The sequence below is a fragment of the Ochotona princeps genome, chromosome 9 (assembly GCF_030435755.1).
Source record: "Ochotona princeps isolate mOchPri1 chromosome 9, mOchPri1.hap1, whole genome shotgun sequence".
NCBI lineage: Eukaryota > Metazoa > Chordata > Mammalia > Lagomorpha > Ochotonidae > Ochotona > Ochotona princeps.
This window is the reverse complement of record NC_080840.1, coordinates 13,127,079-13,147,045: the sequence shown is the minus strand read 5'-3', so window position 1 is coordinate 13,147,045 and position 19,967 is coordinate 13,127,079. Positions and strand designations below refer to the sequence as shown.

The 19,967-nt window shown below is 41.3% G+C and overlaps 1 protein-coding gene across 2 annotated transcripts in view; it reads left to right on the top strand.

Annotated features, from left to right (window-relative positions):
• NSMCE2 (NSE2 (MMS21) homolog, SMC5-SMC6 complex SUMO ligase) overlaps positions 1–19,967 on the top strand; it is a 243,301-nt gene that overhangs the window by 50,065 nt on the left and 173,269 nt on the right. For both annotated transcript variants that reach the window (XM_004580722.3, XM_058668491.1), the window contains exon 3: positions 6,878–6,984. In XM_004580722.3, the coding sequence (XP_004580779.2) occupies positions 6,878–6,984 (107 nt within the window). The remainder of the gene's footprint in view (positions 1–6,877; positions 6,985–19,967) is intronic.

Sequence of the window (19,967 nt, the reverse complement as noted above, 5' to 3'; positions counted from 1 at the left end):
TGGAATGAAAGTTTGCTTGGTTTGTTGATCATGCCCACTTGGGTTATAATCTGTGTCCTTGTTGTTTTCCAACCTGTGACTCAGAAAGTGACAGTAAATTGGTCAAATAAGGGGCAATTATACCCTCAACATTGTTGGTTATGGCACTGGATAAATGCATGCATCTATGCTGTGTTAAAAAAAAAAAAGAGGTCTGTAAAAGTTTTATGAAGAAAATGCATGGATTTTGAAAATTTTCTGCCCACAATAAACATCTTCTGATTCCATTTTTCCATGAGCTTTTTGAAGTGCCAAGTACTTAAGAATGACTGTATTGCCACAGACCCTTAACTACGTCTTTTAGTCACAAAGGACCTGGAATTTGTCTTAGGTGAGAGTCCACATTATAGAATAGCTAGTCTGTCTCCTTTTGTTCCTTTTCTTTCATCTATCTCTACTCACTCGTTTTAGCCCAGAGTTTTCACATTGCAGACAACCAGCGCTGATTGCTAACTATTTTGCTTTAATGCTTCTTCCTGCCTTGGCCCTCTTCTTCTTTTGTTTTCAGTTTAATTTGATGACTACACTAAATCCTTCATTTCTGTTTAAAGTTCAACAGATCATGTAACTTTAATGCTTGTCCAACACTTCAAAAAGATAGAGCAGCAATCATTATAATGTTGCTGTTAGTGCATTTTGACATTGAGTAACGGATGACGTGTCTAATGAATGGCGTGGAGGCTTGGATTGTATAATTATAGGCTTGTTTGGTTAAGAAAATCATATACAGGCCAATTTGATCCATTCAGAAGCTTACTCTGTAAGTATCAGAACCCTGTAGTCTGAAAAGAAACCTTCCTTCCTATCATTCTCTGTTTTGCTAGGAATAGGAAAGCCAGAAGCCATCTTTAAAGGATGGATTGAATTGCTCTTCCTGTCCCGAGTACCACTTGAACTTTTTTTCTGTTACACTGTGAGTTGACAGTGATTTGACATAGGGTTTGGAGCAGTGCTGACAAGGATTGTTGGGTACAAACACACGAATGAGTAGAACATCCCTGGCTCTGCAATAGGCAAGGGGAGCAGCTACCAATTTGTAATGTGAATCAGTAGACCTGACTTGCTGGAGCAGGGTGGGGGACATGTTTCACCTACTTATTGAACTAATTGCTTGTAATAGTTTCTTAATGAATATGCCAGGTGATATGAGACTTCTCCATGTGTTTATTAGCTTGTAAATGAGCATCAAAATAAATCCGTTGGGTTCAGTTGACTAATGAAAACTGGGAATATACACTGAAGAATGTTCCTGGCCTTCCCAGACCCTTCTTCTTACTTGTGAGAGGGTAGTCCGCAAGTATGAAAAGTAAACATACATTGACTCTAAGCTCTGCTCAAGAGAGCACTTTTGCAACATGAAGCCTTCCACAGCTCTTCCCTTGCCCTGGACCACATCTCTCTCTATCACCGGCCTTCTTTTGCTGCCTGGCAGTTGACCATAGCCAGCTCATTTCTTGGCCTTGTGATAGACTTGACTGCTGGGCAGCTGGAGTGGACTTAGTTTTAGCGTTTATAGTTCATCAAATTAGCGTGTTGATATAAAAGATCGTTTTCCTTTAATGTTAAATCTTATTATTCTTTTAGACAGGAAGAAAACGTTTTTCCTTTTGTTATTTGGCTCTCAGTTTCTCTTAGAAACAAGTTTCCAGGACTGTGTTCAGTAGCTTGAGTGGCATTGCTAAGTGTCCTGTGCAGAAGTGTTGGTTTATGCTAATAGACCAGCAGCAAGCTGAATTGAAGTTAAGGACCTTTGACATTCTCCTCCCTGACAGCTTTTTCTCTGGACATTCATGGGGACATTGGAGGTGCTTGTCCCCCATCATGTATATAAACACTTTTTTTTCACAAATGAACAAGTGTATACCCTTTGTAGTTACAAAGCCTGAGTTAGAGGCCTGGCCCTGCTGCTTACTACGCTCATGACCTTGAGCAAGTTGCTCCACTTTTCTCATGTGTAAAGAGAAGGTAAATCTGTTTCTTAATATTGCTACAAGGTTTACTGTAAGCATGGTTCTGTCAGTACACTGCTTGGACAAAGTAAAAGAAGGCTACAGCTAGTAGCCTTTTTGTTAGCTATAACTACTGTGACATACGTACCCATGGAATACCCCTACTCACAATGCTTGAAATAAGATTGCTGAATTTTTCAGATTTTCATATATATATATTATTAATTATTTTGCATTATGTGACAGTTTCATAGTCTCTGGGAATCCCCCCACCCCTCCCCCTCCCCTCCCCCCTGGTGGATTCCTCCACCTTGATGCAGTATTACAGTTCAAATTCAGTCAAGATTCTTTCCTTGCAAACATATACTAAGCATAGAGTCCAGCTACTTATTGTCCAGATGGGTTGAACAGTTTCTTGGGGAGACCATTTCTGGTCCGAAGTTAGAGCTGGTAGAATATCATCCCAGTCAATTAAGAGTCCCAATATAACATCAACAGCAATTTGCAATATTATGGAATTGACATGGTTTTGAGTAACCAGTATGTTAAAAAAAAAAAAAAAGCAAGTCCTAACCACAACCTGTGATTAGCTCATTGACATTTCAATTTTAGTTTATATACAGGAGCGGCTGCTATATACCTTAAAATGGCTATAAGGTACCATTCAGCTGTCTCGTGTCTATTTCATTTTAGTATTTAGCCATTTGTTGTGTTGAAGTATAATTTTGCTGATCTTGGCAGATTTTAGGATAATCTAGACTGGCTTGTAGGGATGAAACTCAAGTCTAAATTTGAGATATGCTTCTGTTTTATGTACTTCTCAGATTTTCTAGTTACAGATGCTTGGTATATATGAACTTATCCTCATGATCTTATTTTCCATGCTTGATCCTTCATGTGCACCAAAGTTCTCCATTGCTGGCCTTGCAGTGGGATAGCACAGTAATGCTTTCTTCTTGGAATTGTCTTTCAATGCACTGTCACCTTTCCTGGGATTCTTTCCTTTCCTCCCCTGCAGATTGTGCTTATAACACCATTTTTCCTATTAACAAATTTGCAATGACAGTATAACCACATCATTTATATGTTATATCATCTTTGTATTTCCTTTTTGTTTTAAAGATTTTTTTTAATTGCAAAGTCATATCTATAGAGAGGAGGACAGACAGAGGAAGATCCTCTGTCCGATGATTCACTCCCCAAGTGGCCGCAACGGCTGGAGCTGCGCAGATCTGAAGCCAGGAGCCAGGAACTTCCTCCAGGTCTCCTGCGTGGCTGCAGAAACTCAAGGCCCTGCGCCGTCTTCTACTGCTTTCTCAGGCCACAAGCAGGGAGCTGGATGGGAAGCAGGGTCACTTGAATTAGAACTGGCCACCCATATGGGATCCCAGTGCGTTCAAGGCGAGGACTTTAGCCGTTAGACCACCACACGGGGCCCATCTTTATATTTCAATTGAATTGAGTATCTGAGATGGAACAGTCTATAGTTGACAGCAGTATTATTTTGAACTTTGGAATAGTGGCCTAGGAGGATACTGACGGGAAGAGTTGCTCTGGTTTTTTGTTAGCTCTCAAGAACCCGAAGACATCATTCTTCCCCTCAAATGGATGAAACTCTGAAGAAATAAGAAAATATTTTGGTCCAAAATGTCAAGTATGGGTATTAAAGATAAGTGAAGGAAGAGCTCCTCATAAGATGGTGGTATAATTTCAAAAGGTAGGGCTTGAGTTTAGCCCTTGAATAATGCAGAGGTTTAATTTGGTGTAGATTTTTCAGGAAGAATTTTGGTGCTGACCATACCAAATAGAAGAGAGTGCTATCTAGTCTTTCCTTCTGCAGCTAATCCTGTCCCCAGCTATTTTTTAAGCCAACAGGCACCTGCAGCTGTGTTTATGAGAGTAGCCCTAAAGTCTCCAGGGATTTTTTTTTCCCTTTGTAAGTAAGTGAAGGAAAAGTAATTTTTCCTTCAGTGTAATTCTTTGGTGGGATTAAGCACAGATTCCTTATACGTCTCTAACCTGTTGCTTTGGAAACATACATACAATTCATAGATTTTTTTTAAGACGTTATCAGACAGTAGGGATATAGGTTGACAGAATCAAAAAATTATGTTGAAAATTATTGGGTCCCGGTGGTGTGGCCTAGGGGCTAAAGTCCTCACCTTGAACGCTCCGGGATCCCATATGGTCACCGGTTCTTATCCCAGCAGCTCCACTTCCCATCCAGCTCCCTGCTTGTGGCCTGGGAAAGCAGTCGAGGATGGTCCAAGGATTTGGGACCCTGCCCCCATGTGGGAGACCTGGAAGAGGTTCCTGGCTCCTGGCATTGGATCGGCACAGCACCGGTCGTTGCACTCACTTGGGGAGTGAATCATCTGATGGAAGATCTTCCTCTCTGTCTTTCCTCCTCTCTGTATATCTCCCTTTCCAATAAAAATAAATAAATCTTTTTTTAAAAAAAGAAAATTATTAAGTAACCATGACATGTTGCTGCTTGATGTGGACGTTCTCATGACCTGTCTTCAAGATCCCACGGTGGGAATCGGTTGGAGTCCTCTGCCGTCTGAGTTCTCCAGCTCCTTTCTGCAGTAGACCAAGCCGCTGGGACTGACCTTGGCCGCTTGGTGTGGACCAAGCCGCTGGGACTGACCCTGGCCGCTTGGTGTGGACCAAGCCGCTGGGACTGACCTTGGCCGCTTGCTGCTGTGCTGTGATTCTCCTTTCATTTTGGTCACAGCTTCCCGGTAACTCCTGTGTTTCCCTGCTCTGTGGGGAGCTGCAATAGCACATGCTGACCTAGGAGACATTCCATGGACCGTGTTGGTAACGGACTGTTGTAAAATTAGAGCATAATTTGAAAGTCTGGGAAGGTCAGTTTAAAGAGCCAAGTGCCAATAGATTTTTCCATTATTTCTGCTGATGTGTGCTGTTCGTGATATGGCTCTTCAGAGTACAGGAAACACTGATATTTTATCTGAGCTAAGATATTTTGATGGAGAGTCCTTGCGTGCGTATGTTTGCAAACGTGTCTTAGTAGATCAGCTTTCTTTTAATTCAGTTCTTTTTTTTTAGTGTTATTTTATGACTCCATGTTCTCTGTCTTTTCCTGATGCGTTAAATTATATATTGAGGGCTTGGAAAAAAATTCAGAAGCCCTTTTAAGAACATTGCTTTCCTTTTTCCAATTGAGTAGTCCCTTTTTATAGTCTTGTTGCCTGAGGATGTTTTAATTTTTAAAATGCCAATAGGTAATTCCAATTAAGTAAAACATTTACAAGCCTGTTCCCACTGATCCCTGCTCTCTGAGGTTTGTTTTCTAGGGTATTGTGGGGTAAATGAGGTTTTTTTGTTTTCATTTTACCCCTATGCTGTGTTCAGTATGCTTCAAATTGATTGGTACAGTTTTTTTTTAAGATTTATTCATTTTATTACAGCCAGATATGCACAGAGGAGGAGGAGAGACAGAGAGGAAGATCTTCTGTCCGATGATTCACTCCCCAAGTGAGCCTAAATGGGCTGATGCGCGCCAATCCGAAGCTGGGAACCTGGAACCTCTTCTGGGTCTCCCACATGGGTGCAGGATCCCAATGCATTGGGCCGTCCTCAACTGCTTTCCCAGGCCACAAGCAGGGAGCTGGATGGGAAGTGGAGCTGCCGGGATTAGAACCGGCGCCCATATGGGATCCCGGGGCTTTCAAGGTGAGGACTTTAGCCCCTAGGCCACTCCGCCGGGCCTGGTACAGTTTTTTTTTTTTTTTGAGTTAATTTATTTTATTGGAAAGACAGCTTTACAGAGAGAAGGCGATACAGAAAGATCTTGCGTTATCTGGTTCACTGATCAAGTGGCCGCAACGGCCGGAATTGAACTGATCTGAAGCCAGAAGCCAGGAACTTTTTCTTGGTCTCCCACACAGGTACAGGGTCTTAAGGCTTTGGACAGCCCTCTACTGCTTTCCCAGATCACAGGCAGGAAGCTAGATGAGAAGTGGAGTCAACGGTACATGAACTGGTGCCCATATGGCATCCTGGCGCATGCAAGGAGGGGGCCTTAGGCACTAGGCTACTGTGCCGGGCCTGGTAGGGGTTCTTTAATACCTGTGTTGAATGTGCCTTCTCCAGAGAGAGCTTCTGGCTGCTTCTGCCAACTCTGTGCATGAACCAAGATCAGAGCTTAGGGTCGGCAGTTGCCCAGGGTATGAATCCAGACGGGGCTACCTTGTAGCCAGTTTTTAAGTTCATTTTCTTTGCCTTTCCATCCTATTCTGATTTGTGGCCAAGACCCACCTCCCTGCAGTGCTGAATAGCAGGACTCGATTAGTTCTGATTGACTTTTGCACTGAGGACTGGCTATCCCAGCTCATGACTGGAGGGTGTCCGACTCTGCTCTTCTCCTGACCCTCTTCAGGCTTCCCTACACTTTCCTGCTTGTTTCTACTATATAATAAATCTTCACATTGTAACATTTCTTTGCCCCCTTTCTCAGATTTTATCTGATTTTTCAGTTATTTCCAATAGGAGAATTAGTTCAAGTAACCTAGCCTACAGATATTAAAAGTAGAAATCTTTTATCTTTAACACTCCTGTGAGGTTTGTGAGTTAGGTACATCACTGTCAGAGGAAGCAGGGAGGCTAAGGTCAGACATGTCAGTGACACAGCCTGGCACTTCTCAGAGCGAGTCTGTTTTCTATTCACCCAACACCACTGCCTTGAACCTTCTTCACTGAATGTATTCATAGAATTTTGAATCAAACAGGCGTATTGTTGAGGAGGCTTTTAAGAAATGCATACAACCTTTCCCAAATTATTTAGAACACTGGCTAATGTAGCTTTTTCTAGATGTGTTATTTTAAGCAAAAAGTACTTGCAATCTACTCTTTTTTCCTTTCAGCTGAAGTGAGTAGTGAATATAGTATGGACAAAGCGATGGTTGAATTTGCCATAATGGATCGAGAACTGAACCACTACGTAAAGGCTGTTCAATCTGCAATGAATTATGTAAGTTTATACCACTCACCTGGTCATATTTGGTTACAATTCATTGTCCTAGAAATAGAAACAGAAAAATCACAATTCTTCTTTAGCCTTTAATGTTTCCTTGTCACTGCTGTGGCGGCTATAAATTTCCTCTTAATCAGGAATCTTACATATTTTCCCAGCTACACCACCTACATTGCGCTGCATTTCTTCTGTCCAAATTTTTAGTGTAAGTCCCCTTCAAAAGTGACATTTGTATAAATTGCTGACAATTGTGTATAATTTTTATTGCTGTATTTATTAAGCAAACAATTTGGACAAGTTTTAGTCTCTAGCTTTAACTAATATGCATCTCTTGCAGAATTTTTACCATCACATATTATAGAAAAGTTTTACAGAAAGTTTAAAGATAAAAACATGTTGACATTTTGGTTTTTCCATGAGCTAAACTTATCTCTATTGAGTCCAGCTGTCACAGGAATGAAAAATAAGGCAGTTAAGGTGGGAACGTAGCAACATCCTTTTTAGTAGTACTGTGTTGAGTAAGAAATGAGCAATATGATTGCAGTAATGTTTCTGAGAAGTGCTTTGTCCTCTGACCAGTGGAAACTCCCTGTTCAACTGATTTCATATACCTGTGTAATAGGGTGTCTCTTGTACTTCTGGTTTCTTTATTTGCTTTTTCTTACTTACAGCTATGGGAAAATTCCAAAAATCAAATATTTAACAAGATTGGCTACTATTCATTGGAAGATAAATTTCTATAGGTTGTTTAATGTTTCGCTCATGAAGTTTTCAATTCTGTAAACATTTCAATGATATTGTTTCAAATATACCTTAGTGGTATTTTTGTTGTTCAGTTTAAGTCTTTGCATTTGATCTGTGTAGAAGATGAAGGGACATAAAGAGTTTAAGCCAGTGAAATGAGCAGTTTGTAGTTATGAAGTATATGGTTTTTTAATGGTTAAAATATGTTAAACATAGTATTTATGATTAAGAATATGTGCTTATATCCAAGTAATGAAGTTATTTAGTTTGTAAAATTCTAATCATCTTGCCTTTGCAACTATCACACTTGGTCTTATGAATATTTATTCCATAGAAAATATGAAAATGATATCATATTTGAAGCTGGATAATAAAGCACCTAGCTTGGAAGTTTATAGTGATAGCTGAGCCCCGGACAGCAGTTCCTGCTCTCAAAGATTTTGATTTCATTGGTTCAGAAGGAACCAGTGGGTGGGTGGGTCTCCGTATTTTCTAGCAATTCATTCTAATATGTGTCCAAAGTTGAAACCATTGATTAAAAGCAGAAGTCTGACTTTTAAATGAAATCATGTTTGCTAATAAAGATCAGAGTTAGATCTGTTGTGTGGAGCAGTTTTGCTTTAACGTTTACATTCTCTGGAGATTATTTGATAACCGTTTTGTTTTCTTACTGTATAAATACAACCGCACAATGTTTTATAGATTTTAAAAATGAGATTTAGAAATCAAGTAATTTAATATTTTTTCTATTAAATTTTAAGATTTGCAGATACTAACAGTTTTATATCAAGTATAGAACTCTTCTTGCCGCTTAAAACAATTGAATTGCTTGTTGAAAAAAAGCAAAACAAAACGTTAACACAGAGAAATCCTCACCCTCATCCATGTTCAGTAGTTAATAGCATTTCTTTCATCCTGAGATCTTATCCCACTACCTTCACCCTACTACATGTGGAAGGTGATACTTTGAGATATATCCTGCTTTTCAGCCCTGAGCTCACTCTAGAGGCTGTGGATTGGCTTGGATAACAGTGGTCCTAAAGCTAGTCAGTTTGGTCTCTGGTCTTTCAAACTAGGGGAAGCATGTTGGTTTTCTTTTCCTGATGCAGTTATACTCCCTATGCAAACTTGATAGAAAAGGCTGATAATAGCACATCATAGTTTTTATAAGGTTTTTAAAATCAAGTGGATAAAAAGTACTATTCTCTTGAAAACAGCAGAGAAATATATTAAATACCTTGGAATACACCTAACCAAAGATGTGGAATACCTCTATGATGAAAATTATGAAACAATTAAAAATAAAAAAGAAGACATTAAAAGATGGAGAAATTTACCTTGTACCCATTATGCTTAATGCCTATTTTAGTGAGGTATGAAGAATGAACAGGGTTCCTTAGCAGCAGCAATAATCTAGGAACTATAAGCTCTTTCAGTCTTAGTCCTTTGACATGGGGAGTGTTTGTGGGGTGGGGGGCAAGGAGGAAAAGCACCATGGCTTAGTAGTGCAATGTCTGCATCCCATATAGGTTTCAATTCATATCCCAACTGCTTCACTTCTGTTCCAGCTCTCTGTTTATGTGCCTGGAGAAGACAGAGGAAAATTACCCCTATCCTTGATCCCCTGCACCCACATGGGAGACCTCAGTGAGGTTTCTGGCTTCCGGCTTTGACCTGGCCATTTGGGAAGTGAACCCTTGGTGGAATAGCTCTCTCTCTCTCTGTATTGCTGCCTTTGAAATACATTAAATCAATCTTTCAAAAAAAAAAAAGAAACTTCCTTGATGAAGAAACTTAACCTCTTGGACCCTCGTATTCATCTATAAAATCTTTGCCTACCTATTTTACAAGACTATTATGCGAATCAGATTAGATAGTGTATATAAAAATACTTTGGCATTCATAAAATTTGATTTAGCGATAAGATATTATACTATTGCAAACCTGGATTTCCAAACAGAAAGGCTGAGAAGAATTTTCTAAAATGTATGTGTCTTATTTTATCCAAGGTACCTTGTTTTGGCTGGAGCATGTTCTGCTCTGGAATTGAAGAATCATGTAAGATCATATTTATGCTGATTATATTGCAAATTGAGATGATTGTGGCCACCAAAACAAAATTGTTTTAAGTTAGTATTAAGAAAAAGGCAGATAATGGGAACCAATTAAAGTCCTGATTCTGCGTGTAATGTCATGTGGTCATAGCAACTTATAAAAAACTTTAGTATCAAAGAGTATTCAAGTTTATTATTTAAATAGTCATCGCTGTTCCTTGCAGTTTCACTTTCACAGAACTTGGAAAGTTATGCACCTCTAAAAGGTTTAGAAAGTTTGCGTTGGAACACTTAGAGGCGTAGGTCAGTTTACCAAGGATCCCTGGGAAGTCCCCCTGTCAGCAGAAATTCTCAAATCACCTTCCTTTGTCCTTTGAGAAAATAGACTGCTACTTTCTGTGATGCTTGACGGGATTCTTCATTATCAGTGTTTATTTCCATGCTCTGAAACTGAAAATAAATAAGGATTTTTTTTTCCTAGCTCGTTTGTAGAAGGGATATTATGCAGTGATCATTAAAAATGCTTAGATTTGGGTCCCGGTGGTGTGGCCTAGCGGCTAAAGTCCTCGCCTTCAACGCACCGGGATCCCATATGGGCGCCGGTTCTAATCCCGGCAGCTCCACTTCCCATCCAGCTCCCTGCTTGTGGCCTGGGAAAGCAGTCGAGGATGGTCCAAGGATTTGGGACCCTGCACCCGCGTGGGAGACCAGGAAGAGGTTCCAGGTTCCCGGCTTCGGATCGGCGCAGCACTGGCCATTGCGCTCACTTGGGGAGTGAATCATCTGATGGAAGATCTTCCTCTCTGTCTCTCCTCCTCTCTGTATATCTGACTTTGTAATAAAAAATAAATAAATCTTTAAGAAAATGCTTAGAGTTTAAGTCACTTGTGGCAACTTAGGATGCATATGTTTTATACCTGTTACCGTGGTTTTGATAATTTATAAACAATTCTGTATGAACTCTCTGGTGGATTTCTGCAAAGAGTTATGGATTTTTCTTTGGAGTTTTGAGACTACCTATGTGAAGAAAGTATTTTGAAATCTTTGAGATAGTACTCAGATAATGTAATAAAGTGACTTTTTTCCCCTTTTCTAAACTTTACTTTTAACATTTTTATGTAGTTGAGAGGGATGTACATTCATGTCGATCCCTGATTAAGGTGGGGAGGTTTGAGGTGTGGAGAAAGATGGATGGGACAAATGTTTTCATTTTTTTTCCTCCTGTGTCTACAAGGAGGAAAAGTGGGATGAGGGGATGTTCCTTGTTGTCAAACTACACCAGCACCTAGGGATGGAGGATGGTTATTGGATGACACCTTAGAGGCCCCGATGTGGGAAAATGTGTTCCAAGGATTTTACTTGAGTGGTTTTGATGATTCTGAGATGTTGTTGTTGGCTTATTGCATCAGGGTTGAGAAAATCTAAGGTCTGTTGGCTGACCAAGTACACCTCAGTATGTGTCTCCAGGCCCAGGAACATGTTTCAAAGCTTGGCCAGAAGAATTGTCTGACCTGTCCTGCTTTCCATCCCTTATGAGTCACTTGATGTCCTCTGCTAGCCCAGATGAGCTGGCCATCATGTCCCCTGTGTACATCTGGGCGTGTTGGGGCCCGGTGCAATAGCCTGGTGGCTAAAGTCCTCATCTTGTATCCACCAGGATCCTGCATTGGTGCTGGTTTATATCTCAGCTGGTCCACTTCCCACTCAGCTCCCTGCTTGTAGCTTCGGAAAAATTGTGGGGGACAGCCCAAGACTTTGGGACCCTGCACCTGTGTGGGTAAATTGAAGGAGGCTTCTGTCTATCCTGGCTTTGGATCAGCACAGCTCCAGCCATTGCAGTCGCTTGGGAAGTGAGCCAGTGCACTGAAGATCTTTCTCTCCTTCTCCATGTAAATCTGACTTTCCAAATAAAAAATAAGTAAGTCTTAAAAAAATAAGTACATTTGGGGATGTTGATCTCTGCACAGGCATCAGCAACTGAGGAAGCCCAGTCATGAGACATGCACTCCAAGGCTGGACCACATATTGTGATTTTCTCTGCAGCCAAGGTTCGAGTCCAGTGATCTGGCTGGGGAGTCCCCAGACGTCTCCTGGAGTGATCTCAGGCTTACCTTGCATGTGCCAGTGCAGGTTCAGGTTTGTTGTCACCTGCACCAGCCAGTGCACATACTGGTGGATGCAGCTGCTCTCGCTGGCAGGTGCTGTAGCCTAGCTCAAGCAGTTGCAGCCCACACCCTGTCCTGGCTCTCAGGCATTCAGTGGGTGTTGTGGTCTGGCCCAGTCTGGCCTGTCCCCAGACCAGACTCACACAGATGTTGACTAGTGCTGCAGCTTTGCCTGGCCTGGCTTGCTCCCAGCTCCAGCTATTGTGGAGCAGTGGCTTAGCAGAGAATTCCCTCTACCAGGCCCAGGATCTCTCATGGTGTCATGGCATTACTTGGCATGGCATGTCCTCAGGCTTGGCCTTTGCATGTGCCAGTGGGTGCTGCAGTCTAGCCCAGCCCAGCCTCCTCCCAGCCTTGGCTTTTGTGTCAAGTGGATTATGGTTGGATGAGTTCTGTGGTTCAGCCTGGCTTGGCCCATCACCACTCTGAGCTCTTAAACCAGTAGTTACTGCTATCCCACAGAGGCTCACAAGTCCCCTACAGAATCTGCATCCAGATCCGATTCTTTCATGTTCTGGTGGATGCTGTGGCCCATCCTGACATGGTCTAACCCTGCTCTGATACTTATGGACAGATACTGCAACCCAGCCCAGCCAGGTATTCTCCACAGCCCCAGCTTTTGTATACACTAGCATTGGCAGTGGGCGATGCTATCTAGCTCATCCTGGGTCTCCCATGTGGATGGTCGCCTTGGCCTGACCCAGACATGCCCTCCAGCTTCCCCCTCTAAACATCCCTTGTCATTCCCTCACCTACCTGTGAGTTTAGTGGCCAGGTCCATGGAAGCCCTCAGAAGTCATTCCTCCTGTGCTAAACATGCCCTCAGCCACTCCCACGCCAGTATGTCCCTTCTGCCTGGACCACAGGTGGCATGTCCTGGTTCACTGCTCCCTGTCTTCCCTGCATATCTTTTAGAAAAGAAAACTAGGATCGTATACACACCTATACTGGCACACTGCTATAGCTAACACAAACCAGGCCCAAGAATGCCCACCAGCCTTGGCTGCTTCGCTCCCAGCAATGTAATGGTTGCCTACAGATGGGAATGAAGTTACTTCTTTTATTATTTTTACTGCCAGGGAAAAACTATTTTGCTCATTTTGTTTTGAGAATAGGAATGATTTTATTTTTGAGATGAGAATTTTTTTTTTTATTAAGTAAGCCACAGTTAGAGAGAGATCCATCTTTCATCCATTGGTTCATTCTGTAGGTGGCTGCAACAGCCAGGTGTGAGCCAGGCCAGGAGACAGGAGCTTCATCCTGGTCTCTTCCTTTACTGATAGGGGCCCAAACACTTGGGCCGTTTACTGCTTTTCCCAAGCCATTAGCAGAGAAGTGTATTGGAGGTGGGACAGCTTGGACTCAGACCAGTGTCCAGTATACATGTGGGATAACGGTGTTGGCAGGACACAGGGTTTACCCACTAGGCCACAATATTGGCTCCTAGACTGATGTAACATTAGACTTCAATGACCTAATGTTCTTTCCCTTGTTGTTGAAGTGTTCATGATTTGAGTACATTGAAAGAGCATCATTGGTTTTTTCCAAATCATTGGTTTTTCCTTTGAATATTTGCTAAATACCCACATGCCAAGGCATTTTAAGTGCAAGAAATAGGAAGTCAGTGAACATGGCCCATGTGACCTTTACCTTCGTGGTGTCTGAAATCTAGAATAAGAAACACACATTAATAACAACGACAATACAAATGCTATTTAATTACTCCCATGGTGTGTGCTACAAAGGGAAAATAAAACTTTCAGGAAGATTTAAAATAGGGACAACAGGTGGTTGGAAAATTCCTTCCTGACGGAATGATATTTCAAATGAAAGATCCAAAACAATGTTAGCATTATGAATGCAATAGAATGCTTCTTTATGTAGCTTTTGCATGAAATGAAACATCTTAATTTTTTTGCTTTTTAAAAAAATTTTTTATTTTTCATGATATAATTCCTTAGCCTCAGAGATTTCTCCTTTTACCCCCACCGCTATTCTTTTCCCCTATATTGTAAAAGTAGTTCAGTCCCTCAATGGTAGTCACAAGTTCATTATTATTTTATTTAAGTGTATCCTGACATTGTAGGTATAGAGAATGGTATAAAGGCCAGCATTCTAGTATCATGATATAATAATAGTTTCATTGTGAGTGTATTTTTTATTCAGAAGTAGAGATGCATATTGCAATTTACCTTCACCTCTTGGTACACTTGCTTTCATTATACAAATCCTCTAGATAAATATATGTATATATGTATATATACATTATTACCTATATATCTGTAAAAGGCGAAAGATTTTTTTTTTAAAGATTTATTCATTTTATTACAGCCAGATATACACAGAGGAGGAGAGACAGAGAGGAAGATCTTCCATCCGATGTTTCACTCCCCAAGTGAGCCGCAATGGGCTGGTACGTGCCAATCCGATGCTGGGAACCTGGAACCTCTTCCGGGTCTCCCACGCGGGTGCAGGGTCCCAAAGCTTTGGGCAGTCCTCTCCTGCTTCCCCAGGCCACAAGCAGGGAGTTGGATGGGAAGTGGAGCTGCCGGGATTAGAACCAGCGCCCATATGGGATCCCGGGGCTTTCAAGGCGAGGACTTTAGCCGCTAGGCCATGCCGCCGGGCCCAAGGTGAAAGATTTTTACGATCTGAAGAGAAACCAGAGTATGACATTATTACCTATATGTTGATCTTGTGTTTTGCCTGAAGGTTGCCTTAGAGAGAACATATGATATTTGTTCTTTTGGAATTGGCTTATTTCACTGAGCATAATGGTCTCTAGTTGGACCTATTTTGTTGCAAATGGTGGAACTTCATTCTTTTTAATGGCTGAGTAGTATTCCATAGAGTAGATGTGCCACAGTTTTTTTTATCCATTCCTCCTTCAATGGGCATCTGGGTTGTTTCCATATCTTCAGTATTGTAGATTGTGCTGCTGTAAATATAGCGTTACAGGTCCCTTTCTCATATACAGAATTCATTTCCTTTGATATATTCCCAGAAGTGAGCTAGCTGGGTCATATGGTAGATCAATTTTCAGTTTTATCACTTCATCCTGACTTCCATTGTGGTTGTACTAGTCTATATTCTTACCAATAGTAGGATACCTTTCTCCCCACATCCATACCAGCAGGTGTTGTTAATAGACTTCTAAACGTAGGCCATTCTGATTGGAATGTGTGTTTTTTTTAAAATGATTTATTTATTTTTTATTCTAAAGAAAGATCTTCCATCTGTTGGTTCACTCTTCACATGGCCACTACAGCCATAGCTGGGCTGATCTAAAGCCAGGAGCCAGGGCCTTCTAATAGGTTTCTCATGTGGGTGCAGGTCCCAAAGCTTTGGACCATCCTCTACTACTTTCCCAGGCCTCAAGTCGGGATCTGGATGGGAAGTAGAGTACCTGGGACACAAACTGGCACCTATGTGGGATCCTGGTGCTTGCAGGATGAGTATTTAGCCATTGAACCATTGTGCTGTGCCCTTGGCTGTCTTAATGTTAGCATTTCAGAGTGCCTTGATCAATCCAATATCTTAGTTGTGAAAGTTAGTCCACAGAGGTCTCAGTAAGTTAAAGTATACAGAATAATCGAATAGCCAGTAGTTGATTGACAGCTAGTCAATGACTCATCCATTAACAGATCCAAATACCTGCTCTGTGTTAGGCTCACCATATTTAATGATTCAGGCTATGACAGTAGTATATTTAAGAATAATTCAATTACTAATATTCTGCTTGTCAAGAAACAGTTATCCCTTAATGTTAATTGTGATTGTGAAAAGAATCGGTTTCTTGAAGGTTGTTACTGATAAAACGGCCTAACAGGTTAAGATTAGTGCCACATGTATCCCCTAGTGTCAGCAGCATTATATAGTTCTAGAGATTACCAAAATAAACAAGTATTTGAAATTCACATCATACTTAAATATATATTTCAGGATTTATTTATTTAAAAGGCAGAGTTACAGAGAGAGAAAGACACATACAGACACACACATGCTCAGATTTTCTATTTGTTGATTCAACCTGAAATGGCCACAATGGCTTAGGTTGGCCCAGGCCTCAGTCAGGATCCTGGCACTCCAGCTGAGTCTACCACATGGTTGGTAGAACCCCAGGTACTGAGACCATCTTTTGTTGCCCTCCCAGGCACATGAGTGTGGAGCTGGATCAGAAGTGGAATATCCACTCAAGCAACATTCATTAGATGCTTGGCTCACTGACAGAGGTCCAACATATTGCACCCCAATGCCAGAGTGGCATATAAATTTTTAAAATCATAGTCCTCAATGTTGTAGTTTTACTTTAACTACTTTTAAAACTGAAAATGTCACATGCTACCTGTATATTGTTCTTTCAATGTATGCTACTTCAACATGGTAATATATCAGAAAACCCAAAGCATGTATTTCCTAACTTTCTTCAAGTCCTCTTTTGTGTTACCTTTATCGTATGAAGCAAATGGATTATAATGTATTAACTGTATATGCATTTTTGAAGTTTTCTTTGTCTCAATTAATAGGGTTTATTTAAAAAAAAAAAAAACGTTGTATTTTTGTTTTATTTGAAAATTAGAGTTGTAGAGAAAGCTTTTTTAAGCCACTGGTTCGCTCCCCAAATACCCAGAGTAGCTAGGTGGACCAGGCTGAGAGAAAAGCACAGAGCCCAGTCTGGCTCGTGGCTGCCTCCCAGGTTGTGCATTAGCAGGCTACTAGATCAGCAGCAGAGTATCTGGGGCTTGAACCAATCGCTCCCGGATGGAATATATTTATCCCAAATGGTAAGTTAGCCTCTGTTGTCAAAGTCAAGTCACGGTTCTTACCAAAAGCCCGAGGGAGAGTATTTTTCTACTTCACTGGAGACATGAGGTGGTAGGGTGGTCCATTTGTGTTGTTCCTTAGAAATCTATTCATTGATGAAAATTCATAACTCCCATGTTAGATACTTAAAGAAAAACTCATTCCCTTGATCAAGTTCCAAGTGCCTGAAGGGGAATTTTGAATTAAGGTTTGGAGGGTAAAATGGGCAGCTGAAAACCACAGGGAAAGACCAGAAACTGTCCTTGAGAGGTGAAGGAAGAACCACTTTGCTAGGAGGAGGTTTATTTGGTAATTGAAGGGTGATGTTGTTTCAAGTGGAATGAGACATAGTGTTCGCAGTGCAGTTACAACCAGAAAGAGTTGGGCAGAACCAGGGAGCTGCACTAGTGCAGAGGCCAGTGAGTGTTCTAACATTTGGTGCTATGTCTTTAGCACCCAAGAACAGATGGTATGCACTGTTTAATGAAGATGAGGGGAGACAGGATTATTCCAGGTATATGAACCAGACAACAAGGTAGAAATTCAATTTTTAATTCAGAAATACCTTTCAGTCTTTCTCTGATATTTTATATAAGACTTTTTTATTAAAGATTTATTTATTTTTATTACAAAGTCAGATGTACAGAGAGGAGGAGAGACAGAGAGGAAAATCTTCCGTCCGATGATTCACTCCCCAGGTGAGCACAACGGCCGGTGCTGCTTCCATCCAAAGAGGTTCCAAACCAGGAACCTCTTCCTGGTCTCCCATGCGGGTGCAGGGTCCCAAATCCTTGGACCATCCTCGACTGCTTTCCCAGTCCACAAGCAGGGAGCTGGATGGGAAGTGGAGCTGCCGGGATTAGAACCAGCGCCCATATGGGATCCTGGCGTGTTCAAGGCAAGGACTTTAGTCCCTAGGTCACGCCACTGGGCTCTATATAAGACTTTGAAGAAGTATTTTTGTGTATATGGTTATGCTGTCCATTGAATTATCTTACTTACATCTTTGATTCTTAATTAATAACATCCACTTTTAAAATCATTAGTAGAGAAAAATGTTTTAGAGATAAAAATGTGTTCCCTTGAGGTATCATATGCAAGTTTTCCGACACATAATCTCTAAAAGCTGTTGACAACCAGGAGGGTAGGATGAGGGTTAACAGAGAGCATATAAATGGATTTTCTGGTCTCTAGCCCTGTGTGAGTTTCCAGTTATCTTTGTTAGGACAAACTCTTTCATACTTAAGTGGAACCACTCTGCCTGGTGACCCATATGGAGAGAATGGAAGGAATTTCTTTCCATCCTGTTTCTTTCTTGTAGTATCGAGCATCTGGAAACAGTGGTACTTTCATTCTCTGTCTAGTGGCCAGCCTGATCTTTTACCCATTGGGGCTTTCTAAATTGCTTTTCTTTCTGGGTTTCCTTTTTTTTTTTCTTAAATGTCATATATTATAGCATTCTTCAAAATAATAAAAATCTTCATGTTCATGACTCATGAATAAAATGTATTAAAATTGGTTATGAGGAACTATTAATGTAATCTTTATGATGCTTTATTTTGTCTAAAGTAGTCATTTCAGTTTTTTCTGTAGAAAGGGATGTTTAGGAAGGTCAAGCCAAGGCAGGCATCTGGCACAGCAGTTAGACGCCAACTGGAATACCCACATCTGTATCAGAGTGTCTGGATTTGAGGCCCAGGTTCACTCTAGCCAGATGGATGGCCCACATGACTAAGCTCCTGCCACAGGAAACCCAGCCTGAGCTTCAAGCTCCTAGTATCCTCCTGGCTCAGTCCTAGTTATTGGGGCAGAAAATCAGATAAGTAAAATTTAAGAACAGCAAGTCAGAAATAGTTGAATGTGGTTCACCTTCCCCTGGCTGACTGACACCTGCAATGCCATCCATTCTTCCACGGCTGCATTCCAGTTACCTAGACTGTGGTTCTTGGAATGCCCATAGTACCAAGAAACTAGTCCTCAGTACTCATCAGTACTCTCTCTAATCCCGATGTTTATTCCAGCCTTTTATATAAAACAAAAGTCAAGTGTCCTGTGAAATGCCAATAGGGACTCTAAGTAGAACAGAAACCTGGCTGTGCTTGTTGAAAAGCTCCTTCCCTTGTAAAATCAGAAATGAAATCTAATGCAAAGCTGAAGCTCAGCTGGAATTTTTATAACATCAGCAGAAATACTTTATGCTCAACTCATTTGGATGAAATTCCTAAGATACTGCTTAGCATACCTATACATAACACAGATGAGATGAGACTATGTTCTGGGCCCAGCACCATCCCTCAAAGGATAAATCATCACCTTGCAAGCTTCAGGATCCCATATGAGCGCCAGTTTGTGTCCTACATGCTCCACTTCCCATCTAGCTCCCTGCTTGTAGCCTGGAAAAGCAGGATGGTCCAAAGTCTTGAGACCCTGCACTGGCGTGGGAGACCTGTTAGAAGCTCCTGGCCCATAGCTTTTGGTTTGGCTGTTGTGGCTATTTGGAGAGTAAACCAGCAGACTGAAAATCTTTCTGTCTCTCCTCCTCTCCCTAAATCTGATTAAAAATAAATCTTTTTTTAAAAAAGAGAATGTTATATTACATTTTTTGTAATACTGATGGAATTTCTGTGCCAGAAGATGGAATTAAAATGCCTTACCTTTAAAATACAGAGCATCTGGAGCCAGCTCAGTGGCTTGGTAGGCTATGCCTCTGCCTGTGACACTGACCTCCCATGTGAGTGCCAGTTTATGTTCCAGCTGTTACACTTCCCATCCACCTCCCTGCTTGTTGCCTGGGAGTGCAGCAGGGGATGGCTCAAGCCCTTGGGCCCTCCCCCCGTGTGGGAGACCTGGCAGAAATTCTGTCTCCCATTTTTGGATTGGCTCACCTCCTGCCCTTGCAGCCTTTTGGTGAATGTGCTAGTGGATGAAAGATCTCTTTCTCTCTTTGTCTTTCTTCTCTGTAAGTCTGCCTTTCAAATTAAAATAAATCTTTTTAAAAATGAGTGGATTATAGGGTATTATTTGTAATCCTATAAAAGTGGTAAGTTGTCCCGTGCTAATGTTCAATGTAATCATTTAGTTTTCTGTACCTGTTCCTGAGCAGGTCTATGACCTTCAGCAAGTTTCTAGGACTGTATCTCTGAGTTATTTTTTGATTAAAAGATGAGATAACTACGTGAAAGTACTTAGGAGGTCAAAATGCTATGTAAGGACA